Consider the following 20727-nt stretch of genomic DNA (forward strand, 5'->3'; position numbering starts at 1 on the left):
AGATAAATGTAAAGGTTTGCTATCGAGCATTTATCGAGGATAGCTCGTATCATCAAGCAACCGCGAAGTCACGCTCTTCTCGTCGGAGTTGGCGGATCCGGAAAACAATCTCTAACCAGACTGGCATCGCACATTTGCGACTACGACGTGTTCCAGGTCGTGATCACGCAACAGTATGGTCAGCATGAATGGCACGAGGATATTAAAACTATTCTAAAAAAAGCCACTGCTACCGAGTTGCACTCGACTTTTTTCTTCAGCGACACGCAGATTAAGGAGGAGAACTTCTTGGAGGATATCAGCAACATGCTTAATTCTGGAGAAGTAAATAAATATGACAAATTACTGTCTTCTTTTTTCGTCGCTTCTATCTATTTTTCTTTGCTCGTTATCAAGAATTACGGAAAATTTCACAATTTTTGATTTTTGCTCAGATACCTAATATATATGCGGTTGACGAGAAGGCTGAAATATGTGAAAAAATGAAAAAGATTGACCAACAGAGAGAACGATCGTTACAAACAGACGGTAGTCCTGCAGCGCTTTTTAATTTATTTGTGCAAATATGCCGCGATCAGTTACATATTGTTGTTTCCATGTCTCCTATCGGCGACGCTTTCAGGAATCGAATCAGAAAATTCCCGGCTTTAGTTAACTGTTGTACCATAGATTGGCTTCAGGTATTGACATGTACTAAAATCATTAGACATTTATTATATTTATTTTACTATAATGCGATATTATATTATATTTATTTAAGCCATGGCCTGAAGACGCTCTATTAGCTGTTGCGACGAAATTTTTATCGACAATCGAACTCACTGATCACGAAAGAAAGGTCGGTATTGACATGTGTCAATTTTTCCACATGTCTACTGAAAAATTAAGCGAAGAGTTCTTCATTCGTTTAAATAGACGCAATTATGTGACGCCTACCTCTTATCTCGAAATGATCAACACCTTTCAGAATTTACTTGACAAAAAACGCGGGTGAGTATGACTCTTGTTTCAGCCTAAAAATTTTCTCATGATTAATTTTGATGTTGCAGAGAAGTGCTGCGCGTTAAAGCTCGATACGAAGGCGGATTAGGACAATTGGACAGCACGCAACATCAAGTGACAGATATGCAAGATACATTGAAGCAACTGCAACCAAAGTTAATCTCAGCAACACAAGATATCCAGAAAATGCTAGCCGATGTTGAGAAAGAAAATCAAGAGGTGGCAGAATTTGAAAAAGTTGTCAAAGTCGACGAAATCGCGGCACAAGTAAGATTACAAATTGCATATAAAAAATACACACACATATATATATATATATATATATATATATATATATTATTAATATTAAAATAAACATTAATAATATATTAAAATCTAAATAAAATAATGATTAAATTTCTGCATGCAATAAAAAGATATTACTGTATTAGATAGCAGCAGACGAAGCAGCTGTGATAAGAGCCGAGTGCGATGCTGATTTGGCTGAAGCTATGCCTATTTTAAATCGCGCTCAAGCAGCATTGGACACATTAACATTAGCAGATATTGCGATAGTAAAAGCAATGAAACATCCACCATACGGTGTAAAGCTCATTGTGGAGAGCGTTTGTGTTCTCAAGGTACATAAAAAATAGCACGTACTATCGTTTGTAAAAAAATCCATAATTATTATCCAGATATATCTGTTGAAATTTAAACAAATTATTCTAGCAAATAAAACCAGAGAAAGTGCTGAAGGAAGGCACTCACGTCGATGATTATTGGAAGGCTGCCTTAAGAATGTTAAGCGATGCTAAATTTTTGGACTCGCTGCTCCATTTTGATAAGGATAATATACCGGATAAAGTGATAGAAACGATACGAAATGAATACCTGACTAATCCAGATTTCGATCCGGAGAAGATAAAGAAAGTCTCGACAGCTTGCGAAGGATTATGTCGTTGGGTTATCGCAATGTCTGAGTATGATACAATTGCTAAGATCGTCGCTCCTAAAAGACAAGCTTTGGCGAAAGCTGAAGCTACCTATCATGGCGCTATAGAGAAGCTAAATTTAAAGAGAGAACAGTTGCGCCAAGTACAGGTATATTATTATCGTTTAAAATTTTTTCAACGAAACTTTTCATATTGAGTGGCTCATAAAATCTAATTTCTATAAGAAAATAATAGAAATATATTTATAAATCTTATATTAAAATTCTATTTGTATTAGGCAAAATTATTGCATCTTGAAGAGATCTTGAATAAGAGAAAGGCAGAATTTCAAATCATGTCGGATCAAGTGACGGATTGCGAAACGAAATTGAAACGTGCCGAGGATCTTATCGGGGGATTAGGCGGAGAATATGCGCGTTGGTCCCAAACTGCCGAACAATTAGGCGACAAGTAAGATGAATCTGAAACACCATCTTTTTATTATTTCATAAAACATATCTTATTCATTCGATTCAACATTCTTTCTATTTTTTTTATAGATACCATCAGCTAACGGGCGATATAATAATTGCTTCAGGAGTAGTGGCTTACTTGGGTCCATTCACCATGCCGTTTCGCGTGCAACAGATAAGCGAATGGGTGAACCTGTGCACGAATCTGCAAATGATTTGCAGCCACGACTTTCAGCTGCGCGAGGTACTCGGCGATCCGGTTCTGATCAGATCCTGGAACATCGCCGGATTACCCGCCGATGCGTTTTCCATCGATAACGGAATCATCGTTATGTGAGTCGATTTTAATTCCGAATAATAAATTTGCATCGTGCAATACTGCGTTTTTAGGAACGCCAGAAGATGGCCGTTAATGATAGATCCTCAGAGCCAAGCTAATAAATGGATAAGAAACTTGGAGAGAAAGAATAATATAAGCATTATTCGGTTGAGTCAACACGATTATATAAGGATCTTGGAAAACGCGATACAATTTGGACAACCGGTACTATTGGAAAATGTGGAGGAAGAATTAGACGCCATTCTCGAACCGATACTTCTCAAACAGACGTTCAAGCAAGTCGGTGCATTGTGTATAAAATTAGGCGATACCGTAGTAGAATATAATACTAATTTTAGGTACGCTCTAATTATACATATATTGAATATATTTCATTTTAACTTAAGATCTTAAAAAATATAATTATAAACAAGATGAAATATATTCATGCATTGTGTATGAATTATAAAATAATTATTAATATTATGATATTGACAGGCTATACATTACGACAAAATTAAGAAATCCTCATTATCTGCCGGAAATAGCTGTAAGAGTAACTCTATTAAATTTTATGATAACACCGAGTGGTTTGGAAGATCAGTTACTCGGTATCGTGGTTGCGAGGGAAAGACCCGACTTGGAATCAGAGAAGAATATTTTGATCGTGCAGGGTGCTGAAAATAAAAAGTACATTTCTAATTTCGTTACATAGTGCCTAGTATTTTATATTCTATTCTTACTCGTAATTTTATTTTATAGAATGTTGAAAGAGACAGAAGATAAAATCTTGGAAGTACTTTCTATGGCGGAAGGTAACATCTTAGAGGACGAGGAAGCTATCGATATCCTGATGATGTCCAAAAATTTAAGCGACGATATCCAAGTAAAGCAAGCGGCCACGGAAGTCACAGAAAAATCGATCGATGTCGCGAGACTTCAATATCAACCTATTGCAGCTTATTCGACCATATTATTCTTCACGACAGGTATTGCAATAATTAAAAATAAAAAAAATAATGCAAAAAATATAATGTAAAAAAATATAAAAAAAATAATAATATAAAATGATACAAAAAATATAAAGAAAGAAAATAAGATATTTCTTAATCGAATTTTAATCGAATAATTCTTTTTCTTTGCAGCGTCTTTAGCCAATATAGATCCAATGTATCAATATTCGTTAGTTTGGTTTGTAAATCTTTACAATATGGCTATCACCAATACGGATCCAGCTGACAATGTTGAGCAACGTCTGAAAGACCTGACCAAATACTTTACATATTTACTTTACGTCAATATTTGTAGATCGTTGTTTGAGAAGGATAAGCTACTTTTCGCATTGCTTCTCGTCATCAATCTACACAAAATGAGCGATACGCCGGAAACCGCGAGTCAGTGGTTATTTTTGCTAACCGGTGGAATAGGTTTAGAAAATCCATATGTCAATCCCGCAAAATGGCTACCTGTTAAACAATGGGACCAGCTATGCAGACTGGATAATATCAAAGGATTCGAAGTAAATTACTGCATAGTCACACTCTCGCAATAATCAATATTCGTAGAGTACACATGTTAATTTCGTAGGGCATCAGAGAATCGTTCTCCAAAGCCATCAGCGAATGGAAAGAGATATTTGATTCGAGAGAACCACAGAAACGACCTTTTCCGCCGCCATACAAAGATATAAATTTATTCGAACGATTGTTAATTCTACGATGTATCCGACCTGATAAAATTATCTCGGCTGTACAATTATTTGTTGAAGGTATAAAACACAAATTATATGAATATTAATGAGAGATTTTGATCCTTCTCGAATATTGTAGAAGAGTTAGGCGCACAATACGCAGAAGCACCACCTTTCGATTTGGAATCCTCCTTCGCGGATTCCAACTGTTGTATTCCATTAATATTCGTCTTGACACCCGGCGCTGATCCGGCGCAAGCCTTGCTGACATTCGCCGACGAGCAAGGCTACGGTGCTAAGCGTCTCTTCTACTTGTCTCTTGGCCAAGGTAAATATTTATAAGAGAGATTTCTTGTAAAAATTGACAGCGTTATTATTCGCCGACAGGTCAAGGACCTATAGCGGAAGGTTTGATAAAGGATGGCGTTCAACATGGCAACTGGGTAGTATTGCAAAATTGTCATCTAGCCAAAAGCTGGATGCCGACACTCGAGAAGATTTGTGAGGGCTTGATACCCGATACGATTCATCCTGATTTCCGTCTGTGGTTGACCAGTTATCCGTCAGAACATTTTCCTATTTCGGTCCTCCAGAATGGCATCAAGATAACGAACGAACCACCTAAGGGACTTAGACCCAATATCTTGAGATCTTACGCGAGCGATCCGATCAGTAATTCTGAATTCTTCGAAGGTTGCATTCAGACCGAATACTTCAAGAAGCTCCTGTACTCGTTGTGCTTCTTTCACGCTGTTGTACAAGAAAGACGCAAGTTCGGTCCGATCGGTTGGAACATTCCCTATGAATTCAACGAAACCGACCTGAGGATCAGCGTTCTACAATTGAAGATGTTTCTGGATGATTACGAGGATGTACAGTTCGACGCTTTGAAGTATCTCACGGGCGAATGCAACTACGGAGGAAGAGTTACGGATGAATGGGATCGCAGAACGTTAACTACAATCCTGGCAAAGTTTTATTGTCCGTGAGTATCAGTGAGTTATGCAATTTTATATTTATAGATGAAGGGATTATTATTTATATCGTTATACAGAGAGCTCTTGGCCGATAAAATATACTATTTTGATCCATCGTCCACTATTTACTACTGCCCGATTGTCAGAGAATACGAAGCGTATCTCACGTATACGAGAAAACTTCCAATAATTACCGAGCCAAGCGTATTCGGTATGAACGAAAATGCGGACATTCTTAAAGATCAACGAGAAACGGATTTATTATTCACTTCATTGTTGCTTACTCAGGTAACTTTTCATCTAAACAATAATGATAATTATACATTTCATCTATTCATCTGTTTTTTTTTCTTAATTTCATCCAACATTAATTAGGATCGAACGGTACGTAATGATATTGTCATAAAAACGATGCAATCTTAATTAATTATCATTAGTAGATTTTATATTCTTTTTATGTACCGCTCGCATATCTAGGATCTTTGGAAAATTAAGAGAGAGGTATGTTCCTTTTGAACATTCTTTTAAAATAATAGTTTGTTCTTACAGGTATGAACTTTCTTCCTGAATCTTAAGTCTAATCTAAAATGGAATTCTAAATGGGCCAGACCAATTTAAATAAAAATAATAAAAAAATATTCTGTTATATTTTTTCTTAGGAAGCTGTCAAACCTGGTTTAAGACAAGCGTCTGATGACGAGATAGTTTACGATGTCGCAACAGAAATCTTAGACAAACTTCCAGATGATTACGATCTCATTGCAGCACTCGCTAAGTATCCTACGTTATACAGCGAAAGCATGAATACTGTACTAGTGCAAGAAATGGACAGATTCAACAAATTATTACATTGTATCAGAGATAGTCTCATCAGTGTACGAAAAGCTATCAAAGGTATCCATTTATTAATTCTTCAAAAAAAAAACATACGTGAAATCGATTGTCGATTATTAATTCAATTTATAAAAAGAATACATACAGGAAAGAGAGTAATTGTTTTCCGCATTTTATAATTTCAAGCTTCAAATAAAAAAAATAAAAATAATAAATAATAAATAACTACATAATGTGTGAGAAATTTTGTTGCAATTAATATTAAATATATCAAAAAATTATATTATCATAATGCTCTGCATTTAGGTATAATTGCAATGTCTTTCGAACTTGAAGATATTTACGAGACAATTTTGATGAACAAGATACCGCTTTTGTGGAAACAAAATTCTTACCCGTCCTTAAAGCCTTTGGGCAGTTATATCAGTGATTTTCTACATCGGTTAATGTTTCTACAGGTAAATATCTATTAGTGTTTAGTGTTACTATTACTAGTTAACTATTACTAGTTATAGTATACTAGTTTACTATTACTAGTTTAGTGTTTTACTCTTTGAATTTGAAATGTGTTGATTTCCATATACATATTAATAATTATAATTTATTAATTATAATGCAGAAATGGTACGAGGAAGGACCGCCCGTTACATTTTGGTTACCAGGATTTTATTTCACTCAAGCATTTTTGACGGGGGTACGGCAAAATTACGCGCGAAAGTATCGGATTCCTATAGATCTTCTCGCGTATGACTTTGTAGTCCTTAAAGAAACTGTCTTCACGTCCGCGCCCGAGGATGGTGTTTACATTTATGGACTATTTTTGGATGGTGTGAGATTTGACATGGAGAAAATGTGCATAGAAGAGAGCTTTCCTAAAGTGCTTCACGACAATGTACCTTTTGTAAGTAGTTTAGTTTTTCTCCAAACAAAAGATATATAGATATTTATTTTTCTAATAAATAATAGTATCGATTCAAGTTAATAAAAAATTTAATGACGCTCGAAAATGCACAAAGTTGCATTCGAAAAATGTTCTTATTTTTTTTAAACGACTTTATTGGAACACATATTTTAGAGACAGAATTCCAATTATTTTTAAAGTTTACCTTTTTCGCTTCGATATATTACTTTTACAGCTATGGCTGATACCGATGAAGAAGCAGGATATCAAGGAAAGACAATCGTACGTCTGTCCGCTTTATAAAACCAGTGAACGTCGCGGGGTGTTGTCCACTACGGGTCACTCCACGAACTTTGTCATAGCCATATGGATACCCACAATTAAGCCTCCCGAGCACTGGATCATGCGGGGAGCGGCTATGCTTTGTCAACTAAGTGAATAAAAAAATATTAAAATATTATTAAGTAAACGTTGATTTTAACTCTTTCGTCCAATTCTTATAATAGATTGTGCATTTAATATGAAAAAAAAATATTATTTTCCGCACCGTGTACTCGTTTCTTATCGCGAAAGTTGTCAAAAATATTACTTTTTCATTCAAATTACAAAATCAAGTTAGAGATATAAGACAAGGTTGAAGTAAATACATACCAAGATATATAAAGCAGTTTAATGAAGTTGATTATTTTCTCCTCGTTTTTCTTCGTTTTCTTAGAGAGATACGCTCGTAATATGCCCTCCATGCTCTTTGAATAACTTTGGCGGCACGATTTTGCCTAAAAAAGTCTAGTTTCTTTGTAAAGGCTATCATCAGCGCGATTTCTCGTTGCTTTTTGAATCGAATGTATAATACTCGTTGTACTTTCAATTGATCCTGTTAAAGAAAATCATGCCATTGATTCAGTAGAATTGCACATCAAGTACACTAAAGATCATAGTATACTTACTTCCATATGATTCGTTTCTGCTTTAATATCTTCCTTGTCCTTGGATAATTTCTCTGTTAAAGCGTGAAATGCACCAATATCGCGATCATATTTAGCGAGGAGATCTACGTATTTCTGCTCGACTTCAGCACTGAAATTTGTAATTCATTAATCGGATGATAAATTGAATCGTGTGATTTTTAGAAATTTTAATCACAATTTATTTACCATATGTCGAAAAGTTTCTTTTCGGCTACCGCATTAAATTCCATTATATCGTATAATCTGCGTTTTGCCGAATCTATTTCAGATTCCAGTGACTTTCTTCGCGTTTCTTCTTGTTCTCCTACAATTAACATCTGTCGCATTGATTCCTCTCTAAAATAATAAAGTTATATTATAAAATTGCTTACAAAAATATTGTTATAAAATTATATACAATAAACGAATATAATTTTTATTTAAATAATAATAAAGATTTTAATACATTTCTCTTGGTATTTCTACTTCTGATGTTTGTTGAATGTTTCTTATTATTTCTTCCTCGTCGTTTACGCAAACAACAATATCTTTTAGGAAAATTTCGAAATTCGAGTTTTGTTCGTCAGATATTTTCTGCAAAACTGTCAGTTGACGTATAAGTTAATGTGCTCTAAATAATTAAGAAATATATCATTTTATAAAAGAGAGAATATTTTACCTTCAAGTTCCGACAAGTTTTCCGCTATTTTTGTTCGGCACTCGTGCATATTGATAACATGCATACGTTCTGCTTCAGAAGTCCTTTTCATCCGAGATTTGACAAACTTTTTGAAAAGCTCAATGAGATCAATGATTTCTTGAAGCAACGGCGAAGTTTCAATACCACGTTTTCCCATCTATTAAATAAAAGACAAGAGATAATTTAAACAAATAAATCATAATTATAAAATAAAATACTTTTTCAAATAAAAAACATCGACAAAAAGATAATTTTAAAGGGGGCAATGAAATTGATCTATTTAAATAAGATATAATATACTATGTTATAAATATACAATATTTCATTACCGATTCCTTTAGCTTACTAGAAATTCCCGCCAAAAGTTTCTCCATTCGAATAATCGAAATCGTGACATCTTCGTTCATACTTATTTTTATTTCTCCCTGAAACACGGCAACTTTATATGTAATATTTTCACTTTTGTAGAAGTATTCGGAATATGAAATACATTTAACGATCCAACAAGGTAAATTTCTATGGTTACCATTCACATAAGTAAGGGAGACAAGGCGAAAGAAAAATTACAAGCATTTCCGAAATACAGATATATTATGTTATTTTAAATAAAAAAAGTATTATTAAAAAAAATATGTTCTTTAACAAATGCGATATAAGATCGTCATTAGCTCGCCTCATGCCCGCCACACAATTTGCTCATCGTTGGTGAGACAAAGCCGGAGTGATTGATCGCTTATTCTGGGGCGGCGTGTGGCTGTAGCAAGGCTCTTACTTTGTCACGTGAAGAATCGTGGGTTCGAGTCTAACATAAGGCCAGAATTTGTTTCTGCGATAAAACCGCCTTCAGGGGAAAGCAGATTGAATGAAGCCTTTCCCTGAGGACCCACTCCTAAGTTTATATAATTCTATAAAACTGCTGTTTATTTTTTTATTTTTTATTTACGTTTGCCAATGCCTTCCGAGAGAGGAACGAACGTATACAATTTTTCGGTTCTACCGGGAATCGAGTCCGGGGCCTTTGGCTTCGTAACTAGTGCGCTGTCTATGTCACGTTTTGCTCCAATATCTAATGAATATAAAGAAGAAATAAAAAATATTAAAAATGAAACAATACGAAATTTAGAAGAAAAACTAAAGTTAAAAGACAAAATTATTGACGAACTAAAAAATGAGCTGCAAACAGTAAAAAATAAAATGAACGAAGAAAAAGAAATATTATGTAATAAAATACATGAATTAGGGGGAAAATACCGCGTATTTTGCCGGATAAGGCCGCGAACCCCACGACATTGAACAAATGAAAGAGTAAATAGACTTTTATAAATGTATGTACTTTGCTTTGTAGTTATATTTCTTAATCAAACTTGTTTGTTTTTTATTTGTAGATTATGTAATATAAATTATATAAATGACTGCACTATTGAAATCAGCAAATCAGATTAGATGCAATAAGCTGTAGAGGAAAGCAGCGAGAGATAAGCATGCGTTTACATTTGACAAAATATTTAGCCCGGAAATAGGACAAGAAAAGGATATATTAAAAGATAATAAAGGATATCTTTCCGGGTCCTCTCTGGCCGTATGTCATAATCAAATATCAAATCCCTTAAAAGCGCTCTGAATTAAAAAATGTAATTCCTATTTAAGGAATTCAGGGCGCTTTTAAGGGATTTGATATTTGTATTATGGCATACGGCCAGACAGAACCGAAAAATTGTAGACGCTCGCTCCTCTCACGTTCCCTTTCATTATGTACATACATAAATTGGCCTTTTCTTTGAATGGAGCATTTTCCATATGGTCTAATTTTAAATAGTATAATAATATATAAAAATATATACATACCACTCGAGGTATTTACCCTCGGTCAATTGACGAGTTTCTCCTTCCATCGTATTTAGGAATTACATCTTTTAATTCAGAGCGCTTTTAAGGGATTTGATATTTGTATTATGGCATACGGCCAGACAGGATCCGGAAAGACCTACGATGAATGGAGAAACCGGTCAATTGACCGAGGGTATATCTCGAATGGTATGTATATTTTTATATATTATTATTACTATTTATTTAAAATGTACACCATGGAAGGAGAAATGATCATATTTTTATATGTTTTAATATATGTTTTATTCTGTTCATAATTATATAATTTATATTGTTCTTAATGCAATTTTGTATACGAGCTATTTAAAATTAGACCATATGGAAAATCCTCCATTCAAAGAAAAGGTCAATTTATGTATGTACATAATGAACTATGTATGTACATAATGAATGGGAACATGAGAAGAGCGAGCGTCTACAATTTTTCGGTTCTACCGGGATTCGAACCCGGGGTCTTTGATTTTGTAGAGTGTTTACTAGTGCGCTGTCTACTATGCCTCGCTCCACTCGTATACAAAATTGCATTAAGAACAATATAAATTATATAATTATGAATAGAATAAAACATATATTCAAACATATAAAAATATGATCTAATTTTAAATAGCATAAGTATATAAAAATATATATACCGTTCTAGGTATTATACCTTTGGTCAGTTGATTCATTTCTCCTCCCATGGTGTACATTTTTTCAGACCCAATCTGGCCGTATGCAAGTATAGAAACGTTGTATCCTTCAATAACTGTATTAAAATATGTAATTCTTTGAATATGTTTTCTTGTCCTATGTCTGGACTGAATATTTTATCAAATGTAAATTCTTGTTTTATTCATCGTTGCTTTCTTTTACAGCTTATTGCATCTGATCCATCTAATTTGCTGACTTCAATGTGCAGTCATCTATATAGTTTATATTACACAATTAACAAATAAAAAACAAACAAGTTTTATTAAGAAGTATAATTACAAAGCAAAGTACATACATTTATAAAAATCTACTTACTCTTTCATTTGTTCAATCTCTCTTGAGGTTTTTGATCAAATTCTACACCATACGCGATGTTTTCTAATTGGTGAATTTTATCGCGTAAAATTGTTATTTTCTTGATCCATTTTATATTTTGTAATTCACTTGTTGTTAGCAAAAGGCGCGAGAATAGACCGAGAAGTGAGCGCGGCGCGAAAGGAAGAGAACGACAAGTCCCGATATATATATGTGTCTATGTACAGTCCTTTATTCTAATTCACAAATACAATTTTTAATATATTTACAGTTTCTTGACTAACGACGAAGAAAAGATCGAAAAATTCAAGCTGAATTTTGAATCCGCAAGCAACGGAGAAAATCGATTTATTCCGCGAGCGACGGAAAGAACGTTTTTAATATTCGAGAGCTAAATGATCGCGTCGGAGACTTTTCGACAAAAAGCCTGGCGCTCCGTGATCGCGTCGATTTATACTCAAGCCCTTCTCGAAAGATCCCGATTTTTCGTGAACTCGACGGTTACCGAGACAATGTTTAAATTGAGCGATCTAACGGGTTATTTGTTGTTGTTGGATCTTTCGAGAAGGGCGAGCGCTGTTTTCGGATATTCGCTGACAAAGCGATATCTCGCTATCGGCTGCCAGGGGCGCCGAACGAACGGCCGGGCCCTCGACTCTCCTTTTTAGTCGAGGGCCATTGCGAGAGTTTTAATTAATTTTTTGATGTTTTTGAACACTTGTCAACTGTTTAATTATTTTTTCTTTTAATTTTAATTTTTCTTTTAAAAATCGTTTTTCTTTATTTTTTTCTATAATTTGTTTTTCACATTCTGATGTTTTTATGTCTTTGATTCTTTGATACTTTGATTTTTTTGGCCATACGAAAAATGGCCATCAATCTTTGGCCCCATATTTTAAATTTCGTGTTTTGTTTTCTTTATGACCATTTGTTTCATAAGTGGCATCCACCTTTAATTTATGTATGTTACACACACACACAAACATTAAAGGTGGTGTGTGTGTGTGTGTGTGTGTATATATATACAGGGCGATCCCGAAAAACCTTCTGTCTGTAAAATGACGTATTCCTGACACCATTCTAAGACAATTTTTCCTTTACCAAAATTTGGTTTGAAGCGTAGTTTTTGAATTATTAAAGGAAGTAGTTAACGTATGACGGGTCGAATACAAGAGGCAGGCAAGGATGGCGCGATTCACCGTCAGACGCGGGTGCTTACGCGGGGCGCCTGCTGCGATCAGCTGGTCGCTATACACATACAGACACACATGCGGACACATACATTCTCTCTCTGTCTGTCTGTCTTTTTTTTTTGATGCGCAGGGGAAATCTTCATGGATACCCCTCCTCCTCGGGGAAGGAGGAGGGGTTATGCCGGATTCTTACCGGCTAAAACTCCTGCGGGTGTCCTCGAAACGGTTTACGGGGGGACCACAGGTAACACCTAAGTATTCTTCCGCAGCCCCCCCACCGTGGATGGTTGGTTGAAGACCTAACCATCCCTTCGAGCTAGCCAGGAGGCGGGACACCCTCGTCTCCCAGCTTCTTCACGGGCCCAATAGGAGGGGAAGAGTCCCCGTCCCCTCCCCGGGCCCCGGTCCTCCACAGGAGGATTACTCCTCCACACATGGAGAGAGGAACGAAGCCGGTGGGGAACACATGAGGGCATCGGCTACAGCTGGGCCCTCTCATCCCCCGGACCCTCGCTCCGTCCCCTCCCCCATTCGCCATGGGGGAGAAGGATGTCCAGTCCTACCCTCCCCCAGATCACATCCAGCGTCCGTTCGGGCTCCTACTCCTATCTAAGGAGGTAAATAAGGGGAAAACCAGATAATATAGCTGGGGGTTCCCCCCCTCCTCCAGCAGAAAACAGGACAAACAACATAGTACAAAAACACACACAAAACAACAAACAAAGAAAACACTAATCTAGGGAGGATCCCACTGGGGAGGCTCGGGTCGTCGTGGTCGCATCAGCCTCCTCCTCCCTCGTAATACCACCCTCCCTCTCACCGCTCCCGGTGGATGAGGGGGGGCATCCTCCTCCTCTCACCTCTTCTTTCTCTCTCTCTCTCCTCCTTTTCCTGCATTACGGCTTCACAGAAGCTCGTGAGTGCGCTCCAGGCCTTCTCCTTGCGCAGCATCGCCTCGACCACGGCCCTCGGGGATAAATCTCCACCTATAACCTTGACCATTTCCCGTCGCAGCACATCCCAGGCCACACAGGCCTCCAGGGTGTGCTGCGGGAGTCCTGGTCACTTCCGCAATGGTGACACCTAGGGGATGCCTCCCTCCCGATGCGGTGCAGGTACCGACCGAAACATCCGTGTCCGGTCAGCACCTGCACCACCCGGAAGGTTAGCTGTCCCCAGCTCCTTGCCACCCATCTATCCAAATCAGGCAAAATTGCCTGAACCACTCTCTGGTCCTCGTGGACCGGCCCAGACAACAGTCTCCGCCAGTCCACGAGAACCATTTCTGCAACGCGTCGTCTAATGGCCTCTTTGATCTTTAAAATAATAATGTTAAATAATAAATTATAATGATCTACACTGTATAGTGTCTCGCTAATAAGATCATAGAATCAAAAGTAATGAATTCTTACTTCCTAGTTTTGACAAATTTGTCAATAAATTTCATAGATTCGAAGTATATAAATCCTCGTCTTTTAGAGGCTCCACTTCCACTAGTCGTTTCATTTTGTCTCTTCTTTTTTTCTTTAGAGAAAGATTCTCTCAAACGAATCCATCGATTGCAGCAAACGTCAGCTGAAATATATATTAAATATATAAATTTAATAATCGACTAATTGATTGAATTCAACTTCAGTACAAATGCATGTTAATGAATTGAATAGTTCATTGTTAATATTGTTAAACATTAAAAAATAAAACTTACGAGGCGTGTCTAAAATTTTAGATATTTCTACCCAAGAGTTCTCTTTTTTTATCATATCTCGATAATCTTTGGAACTACTGTCATATAGGTGTGGATAGCCTTTCACAATATTTATTAACATGTCATCAAAAGTCCTATTTTCGTCATCCTGTAACATCACTTCAGGATTCAAGTTTTCATTTCCTTCATTTTCGGACATGTTAATATTATTATTATGACAGTAATCCATGTGATCGTAGGCCATGAGGATTGATTCTATAAATTTAAAGCATTAAGCATGAAATGTACCGAAAATTATGTGAAAATTCGTTTATTTTGCAATAAATTACAATTCCAGAAATGTGCACACAAAATCAAATTAACCTCAAAATAATATATTTATGAAATTGGGACAATTTACACGAATAATTATATACGATCATTATCAGTTTGTATTTTCATTACATGGATAATTAAATAGTGATAATACTTACGTGTTAATAAATATAATGTGTAATATTCGTCCTTAATTATTTTTTCTTGATAACGCGATACGTTTTAGAACCGGCTACAGTGAGTTATGCCCGTGGCTATGCATTATGTATTTTTATGTAGATTGAAAATCCATAAGCCATAGGCAGAATTCAGAATCATAGCGCATGCGCTATGTCTTTGACGCTGTTGGCACCATCAGCACCAGTGATGGTAAGCCGGGTGAGTTTTTCGCGCATGCGCAGTAGTAATCACAGGAAAGCAACGGTGAATCAGATAGCGGATTATAGGCGCCAAAGTTTTGGCGGGCAACAGCATCTGAGTCGGTGATTTTTGTATCTTTTTCTTTTTCAGCTTAATTAAATTTTTGATAATAATATATATGATAGTGTGCTGTTGGTCGCTCGTAAAAATTTTGTAAAAATTTTCCTTCAAAAATTTATTTAAGGGCGACCAGTGACACACTTTTTGCTTCTACTAGATACTTCGTTAACGCCGCGTTCGCGGCGTATGCGCGAAAAACTCACCCGGCCTAACGATCATATAGTTAGGCTGATGGCAGAGAATGAAATGTAAGCGCTTACATCTGTCGTAGTCGTGAACGTAAAGTAAGACAGAGAAAAACGTATACGTAAGTTGCATGTACGTTTTTCTCTGCCTTACTTTACGTCCATGACTACGACAGACGTAAGCGCTAACATTTCGTTCTTTGCCATCAGCCTTAGCAGACAGATTTGATATTCTCTATTATCTATTAAACCAATCGCTTGGGAATCGTTTGGACACATTTAGGAATAGATTCTCATAGTTTAGAAAATAATAGTTTATTTATAATTAATTAAAATAAATTGATCGTATAGTTAGCAGATATAAATATTTAAAAAAAAATTTTTTTTTTAATTAACGTGAAATTATTTGGGAAATATGTCTGTAATGTTTTTAACGTTTGGGAAATAATTATTTCATCTGAAAATCGGTAAATATGTCGATGAAAGGAGCCCGCCTCGACCTCCGGGAAATTAGCCGGGCAACTTCGACTTTTTTAATTTTTTTTTTTTTTTAATCGTTTGTTGGTTAATTTCTTACGACAAGCATGGAGCTGACACACACACACACACACACACACACACACGGGTGGGTGCAAGGGGGGCCTTCGGCCCCCCTCCCGCACCCTCACCGTCCCCCACGCTTCGCGTGAAAAGTTGCAAAATGGAACCTCGCTTCGCGTGGAAAGTTGCACCCTACCGTAGGCACCCCTACTGGCGGGGTGGGTGCAACTTTCCACGCGAAGCAAGGTTTCACTTTGCAACTTTCCACGCGAAGCGAGGTTCCACTTTGCAACTTTTCACGCGAAGCGAGTGGGACGGGGTGGGCGCGGGAGGGGGGCCGGAGGCCCCCCTTGCACCCCCACGTGTGTGTGTGTGTGTGTGTGTCAGCTCCATGCTTGCGTAAGAAATTAACCAACAAACGATTAAAAAAAAAAAAAATTAAAAAAGTCGAAGTTGCCCGGCTAATTTCCCGGAGGTCGAGGCGGGCTCCTTTCATCGACATATTTACCGATTTTCAGATGAAATAATTATTTCCCAAACGTTAAAAACATTACAGACATATTTCCCAAATAATTTCACGTTAATTAAAAAAAAAATTTTTTTAAAAATATTTATGTCTGTTAACTATACGCTCAATTTATTTTAATTAATTATAAATAAACTATTATTTCCTAAACTATGAGAATCTATTCCTAAATGTGCCCAAACGATTCCCAAGCGATTGGTTTAATAGATAATAGGGAATATCAAATTTGTCTGCTAACTATATATGATCGTTTCAGAGAGAGCATCTTTTTTTTTTACATAACCAATTTTTCTTCAACTAATTTAAAGTGTCATATATAAGTGCAATTATGGATTGCGAATAAAAAAATGTTCATTATACGGAAACGGAACGGACGCTCCTTGCTCAATTAATTTCAGAAGAAAAAGTAATTGAAAATAAAAAAACAGGAGCAGCAGATTTGAAACAATATTTACATACATATATATATTTACATATTTACACTAGTAATATTAGTAATTTTGTAATCTATAGGTTTTAGTCTCCCCCTTTGGTAATTTCACTTTTCATTTAGCTATATAATCGCAAAGTGATTCGTGAAAAATTCACGTGAAATCATTGAGTAAAAAGTGAAAAGTGAAAAATTTCGCTCAAAATTACATGATCGATGCCCTGACGTGCGGTTGCGATGGCGCTAGTGCGCCACGGTGAGTGACGTGGCGCAAGACGATTGGCTGTGAGAGTTTTTGGCGCGACCCGAGATGAGCGACCACGACTACCGGCGAGAGTCTTTTTTCCGGTCGTCGTACAGTGAGCACGAGGCCGTTACTTTGCACGTGGTGGCTATTGCGCATTTTTCCCGGTCTAAGCCTTATGATTGTGGTCGTTCCTCGGACAGTATTGTTGTTCTCGTCGCGAGTTTGGCCTGTAGCCATCGGTAAACTGGCCGAGCGTTCTCTATCTCGGTATTCTCCGGGTCATTTATTGTATTTATTTATCCCGAAACCTCTATCATCAGGCATTCCCCTCCCGGCTCGCCCATTACCTGACGGCGTGGTTTCTATCTCGGAAACCGCAGCTATCTTTCATCCCCTTACAATATACTTATTATATGTATTAATTCAATAAAATTCGCTATAATGCCATTAATGTTTATTAATTTATTTATTCATTGGTAATATCTCTGTTATAGACAATTTATGGATGAACCAGACAAAAAAAGACAAAGACGAAGAATGAATACGGAGGATGGATCTGTCAACAGGGATGATGACAAACCTAAAACTAACGATGCTAAAATTGGAAGTGTTACTGTACCTGAATTCTCTATCAATTGTGATGTCGATCATACAAAATACGGAACAAAGAATAAGCCAGGCAACTTCCACAAGGTAAGAATTAGTTAAATTTATTGATCGACATATGCTAAAGTAATTTCTTTTTCGCCTTCTTTGCATGTTTTCTGCTATGGCTGCATCTGTACTCGCTTGCGCTTTCGCACGTTCTGTTGGTATTGCGACCTTCTTCTCTTTACTGCTGGTATATATTTCATGCATATCTTGAGTGTGATTAGCAAAATTAATGGGGCCTATCTGATTTTGTTTACAGATACCAAAGGAATCAGATATAGCTGATCTCTCTACAACGGATTTTAAGATCGTCAAAACAAAACTTACATTTGTGGATAAGAGCAAGTATATAAAAAGTTTCTTTAAATATGGAGCATCTGTGATTCGGATAACAGCCCCGAGCCGTTTCGGAAAAACTACATTTATGAATATGCTCGAGAACTTTTTGAAGATAACAGTAAATGAAGATGCAAAGCCAATTTCAAATCCAGAAGATGGTGATAATTACAAGCTGTTTATGAATTTGCAGCTAGGTTTTGAGCATCCAGAGTTCGTTAAGGAACATTGTGGTCAGTACCCCGTGATATTTATGAGTCTTAAAGATGTAGGAGGTGAAACAAAGGGAGACATTTTAGAATCACTGAAGGAAGCTCTTTGTCAAGCATTCCAGCAGCATTCTTACCTTCTTGAAAAAGCTACTGATGGTTCTTGCAGTTTTAAAAATAAGAAAATAAAAGGTATCGAAATATTTCTGAACCATTATGAGCGTAATAGGCTGAAAGAACTGTCCCAAATTAATGTAGAATATGGATTGCAATTCTTGTCTAAAATCTTGTATTCTCACTTCAACAAAAAAGTTGTTATTCTCATAGACGAGACCGACGCGCCCATTATGAAAGCTGTTACAGAGAACATGGATGATAAACTCCTGCGATACCTGTTAAATCCTATTAGCCATCTGATGTCAGTAAGCTTAAAGGATCAAAAAATTGTGGCACGTGCATTACTTAATTCCTCTGTTCGTTTATCTGGAGCATTTTCCTGGGAATTACGCAATCATGGTAATGTTCTATTCTTGGAAAGAGATGATTTTTCTGGAGTATATGGATTTACAGTACAGGAAGTAGATAGTCTATTTGAGAAAAGTGAATTTCAAGCAGTGAAGGATTCTGATGGTGTCAAAGAGTGGTACAATGGATACCAAATATTAAATAGTGAAGAAACAAGAATTTACAATAGCTGGTCTGTCATAAATTATTTGCAAAATAGTGTTACAGAAAAGAGAAAAATGTTTGATAGCTATTGGGCCAGGTCAGGCTTTGTGGATATTTTAGGAAACTTGTTTGTGAAATCTCAGATACAAAAGCCAATCGAGAAACTTCTTGAAGATGAGAACATTCAAATAGAACTAGCTGAGCCAACAGTTGATAATATTTTGGAACTGAAAAAGACAATCTGTGATTCACAGAATAAATTAGAAACCTCGCAAGTGAATTACTTCTTACAGCTTCTGTGGGATAATGGTTTGTTGAATGCAGTTGAAAAGAATGCGCACATTGTAAGTCTGAAGATACCAAATTGGGAGATAAAGAGCGTAATCGAACGTAAATGTTACAGTGAATCGATGTTTAGTACAAAGTATAAACTCGAGCCTGAAAATATAGAAAAATATATACAAGCACTGAGGAATTTGCTATTAATGGCAAATGATGAAGAGGAAACTGAAAAAAGTAAAGAAAAACCATTTCGTGAACTCGTTAATGCAGTTTCAGGCCTCTTTTCAGAAGGTGCGACAATTCCATATAATGAGTCAGAGTTATATCACATTCTTTTTTATTTGGCATATAATAGTACAATTTTCAGTGCACAAGCTAACAGAGCGGTCTGTCAAAAGATCTCCAAGGAAAAGCGAGGAAGAAAACACGAATTTGACATGCTTGTAATTCTTAGAACAGTTGGAGCCATATTTGAATGGAAATATTGCAAGGCAAATGAAACAGAAAGATCACAAGATGCTCTTAAACAAATTATTGATAAACAGTATTTCAAGGTTTTTGACAAGGAGGAGTATAAACATGTTAAAACAAAAATTTATGTTGGTTTGTGTTTTAAGATAAAGTCAAATGTGACTATGCGATACTTAGTGAACACTACTGATGTAGATAAAGCAAAATTTCTGGAAAGTACTTCTACAGAGGCTACTAAAGCTGATACCGCTACTGTTGTCAAATGATATCGTGCATTGGCTTTGTTTGTGTTTAATAAGTAACAAATAAGTATTGTCGCATTCTTCTCTGACAGAGTCATGTGTAAACAAATAAGTTTTTATTTTTTTCTTGTAATTTCTTATATAGTTATATTTCATTACAGTTAGTTGATAAAATAAAGAGGTCTTTGTATATTTTTATTAATAATAAAATATTTTGCTAAAAAATTGAAAATAAGGTCTCATAAGAAGTAATTACTGCAGCATTAGACAACCAATGAAATGTGCTGTACTGATGAGGTCAAATGAGGCTGCAGGCTGCAGTTTACAGCTTTTCATTGAGTTGCCTAGCTTTCAAATAAATTTTTTCAGTTATATAATAATATATAAAAGTAAAAAAGAATTATTTTATCAAAGATGATGGTGCTGAGAATTAATCCCGATCTACAATAGATAATTTAAGCTTTAAGCCTTAAGAAACTGACCAATCACAGCCGAGTATTCTCTTCATACTTGACTGTGGTTGGTCAACCTCTTAAGGCTTAAGCTTAAATTACCTACTGTAAACCCGGCCTTATGCGTCGTCTACAATGAGATTTT

At 36.2% G+C, this 20727-nt stretch overlaps 3 protein-coding genes across 8 annotated transcripts in view; 2 read left to right on the top strand and 1 right to left on the bottom strand.

Moving 5' to 3' along the window:
- The window catches only part of LOC145959174 (dynein axonemal heavy chain 7), a 22461-nt gene extending 14882 nt beyond the window's left edge, over positions 1-7579 (top strand). The window contains exons 31-51 of one of the 2 annotated variants that reach the window (XM_083077772.1): positions 15-324; positions 435-680; positions 761-990; positions 1050-1269; positions 1434-1622; positions 1714-2085; positions 2215-2387; positions 2477-2722; positions 2780-3067; positions 3207-3398; positions 3471-3697; positions 3854-4227; positions 4296-4476; positions 4538-4726; positions 4786-5383; positions 5453-5663; positions 5853-5876; positions 6035-6269; positions 6516-6667; positions 6829-7110; positions 7346-7579. In XM_083077772.1, the coding sequence (XP_082933898.1) occupies positions 15-324; positions 435-680; positions 761-990; positions 1050-1269; positions 1434-1622; positions 1714-2085; positions 2215-2387; positions 2477-2722; positions 2780-3067; positions 3207-3398; positions 3471-3697; positions 3854-4227; positions 4296-4476; positions 4538-4726; positions 4786-5383; positions 5453-5663; positions 5853-5876; positions 6035-6269; positions 6516-6667; positions 6829-7110; positions 7346-7552 (5146 nt within the window). In that variant the 3' untranslated portion in view covers positions 7553-7579. The remainder of the gene's footprint in view (positions 1-14; positions 325-434; positions 681-760; positions 991-1049; positions 1270-1433; positions 1623-1713; positions 2086-2214; positions 2388-2476; positions 2723-2779; positions 3068-3206; positions 3399-3470; positions 3698-3853; positions 4228-4295; positions 4477-4537; positions 4727-4785; positions 5384-5452; positions 5664-5852; positions 5877-6034; positions 6270-6515; positions 6668-6828; positions 7111-7345) is intronic. The other variant, XM_083077774.1, reaches the window with a different exon arrangement.
- Positions 1-15184, bottom strand: part of LOC145959175 (uncharacterized) — a 26854-nt gene extending 11670 nt beyond the window's left edge. For both annotated transcript variants that reach the window (XM_083077776.1, XM_083077775.1), the window contains exons 1-12: positions 15021-15184; positions 14548-14802; positions 14255-14417; positions 11650-14158; positions 11294-11546; positions 9087-10741; positions 8737-8914; positions 8524-8659; positions 8265-8414; positions 8058-8187; positions 7762-7984; positions 7316-7540 (exon numbers count right to left, since the gene is read on the bottom strand). In XM_083077776.1, coding sequence (XP_082933902.1) covers positions 7793-7984; positions 8058-8187; positions 8265-8414; positions 8524-8659; positions 8737-8914; positions 9087-9164 — 864 coding nt within the window. In that variant the 5' untranslated portion in view covers positions 9165-10741; positions 11294-11546; positions 11650-14158; ... (1 more) ...; positions 14548-14802; positions 15021-15184 and the 3' untranslated portion in view covers positions 7316-7540; positions 7762-7792. The remainder of the gene's footprint in view (positions 1-7315; positions 7541-7761; positions 7985-8057; positions 8188-8264; positions 8415-8523; positions 8660-8736; positions 8915-9086; positions 10742-11293; positions 11547-11649; positions 14159-14254; positions 14418-14547; positions 14803-15020) is intronic.
- A 2134-nt stretch (positions 15185-17318) lies between these two features.
- LOC145959171 (uncharacterized) lies at positions 17319-20259 on the top strand. Of its 4 annotated transcripts, XM_083077770.1 has the most exons (4): positions 17319-17509; positions 17765-17963; positions 18181-18658; positions 18794-20257. In XM_083077770.1, exons 1-4 carry the CDS (start codon positions 17334-17336, stop codon positions 20152-20154), a joined length of 2214 nt encoding a protein of 737 aa, XP_082933896.1. In that variant the 5' UTR covers positions 17319-17333; the 3' UTR covers positions 20155-20257. The 4 variants fall into 4 exon arrangements, with proteins under 4 accessions (XP_082933896.1, XP_082933894.1, XP_082933893.1 ...); XM_083077768.1 differs by having other exon boundaries at positions 18190-20259; XM_083077767.1 differs by having other exon boundaries at positions 18181-20258.
- The last annotated feature ends 468 nt before the right edge of the window (positions 20260-20727 follow it).

Source organism: Camponotus vicinus, unplaced genomic scaffold, assembly GCF_025532165.1.
Source record: "Camponotus vicinus isolate PSW18456_S1 unplaced genomic scaffold, iyCamVici1.0 SCAF_1, whole genome shotgun sequence".
NCBI lineage: Eukaryota > Metazoa > Arthropoda > Insecta > Hymenoptera > Formicidae > Camponotus > Camponotus vicinus.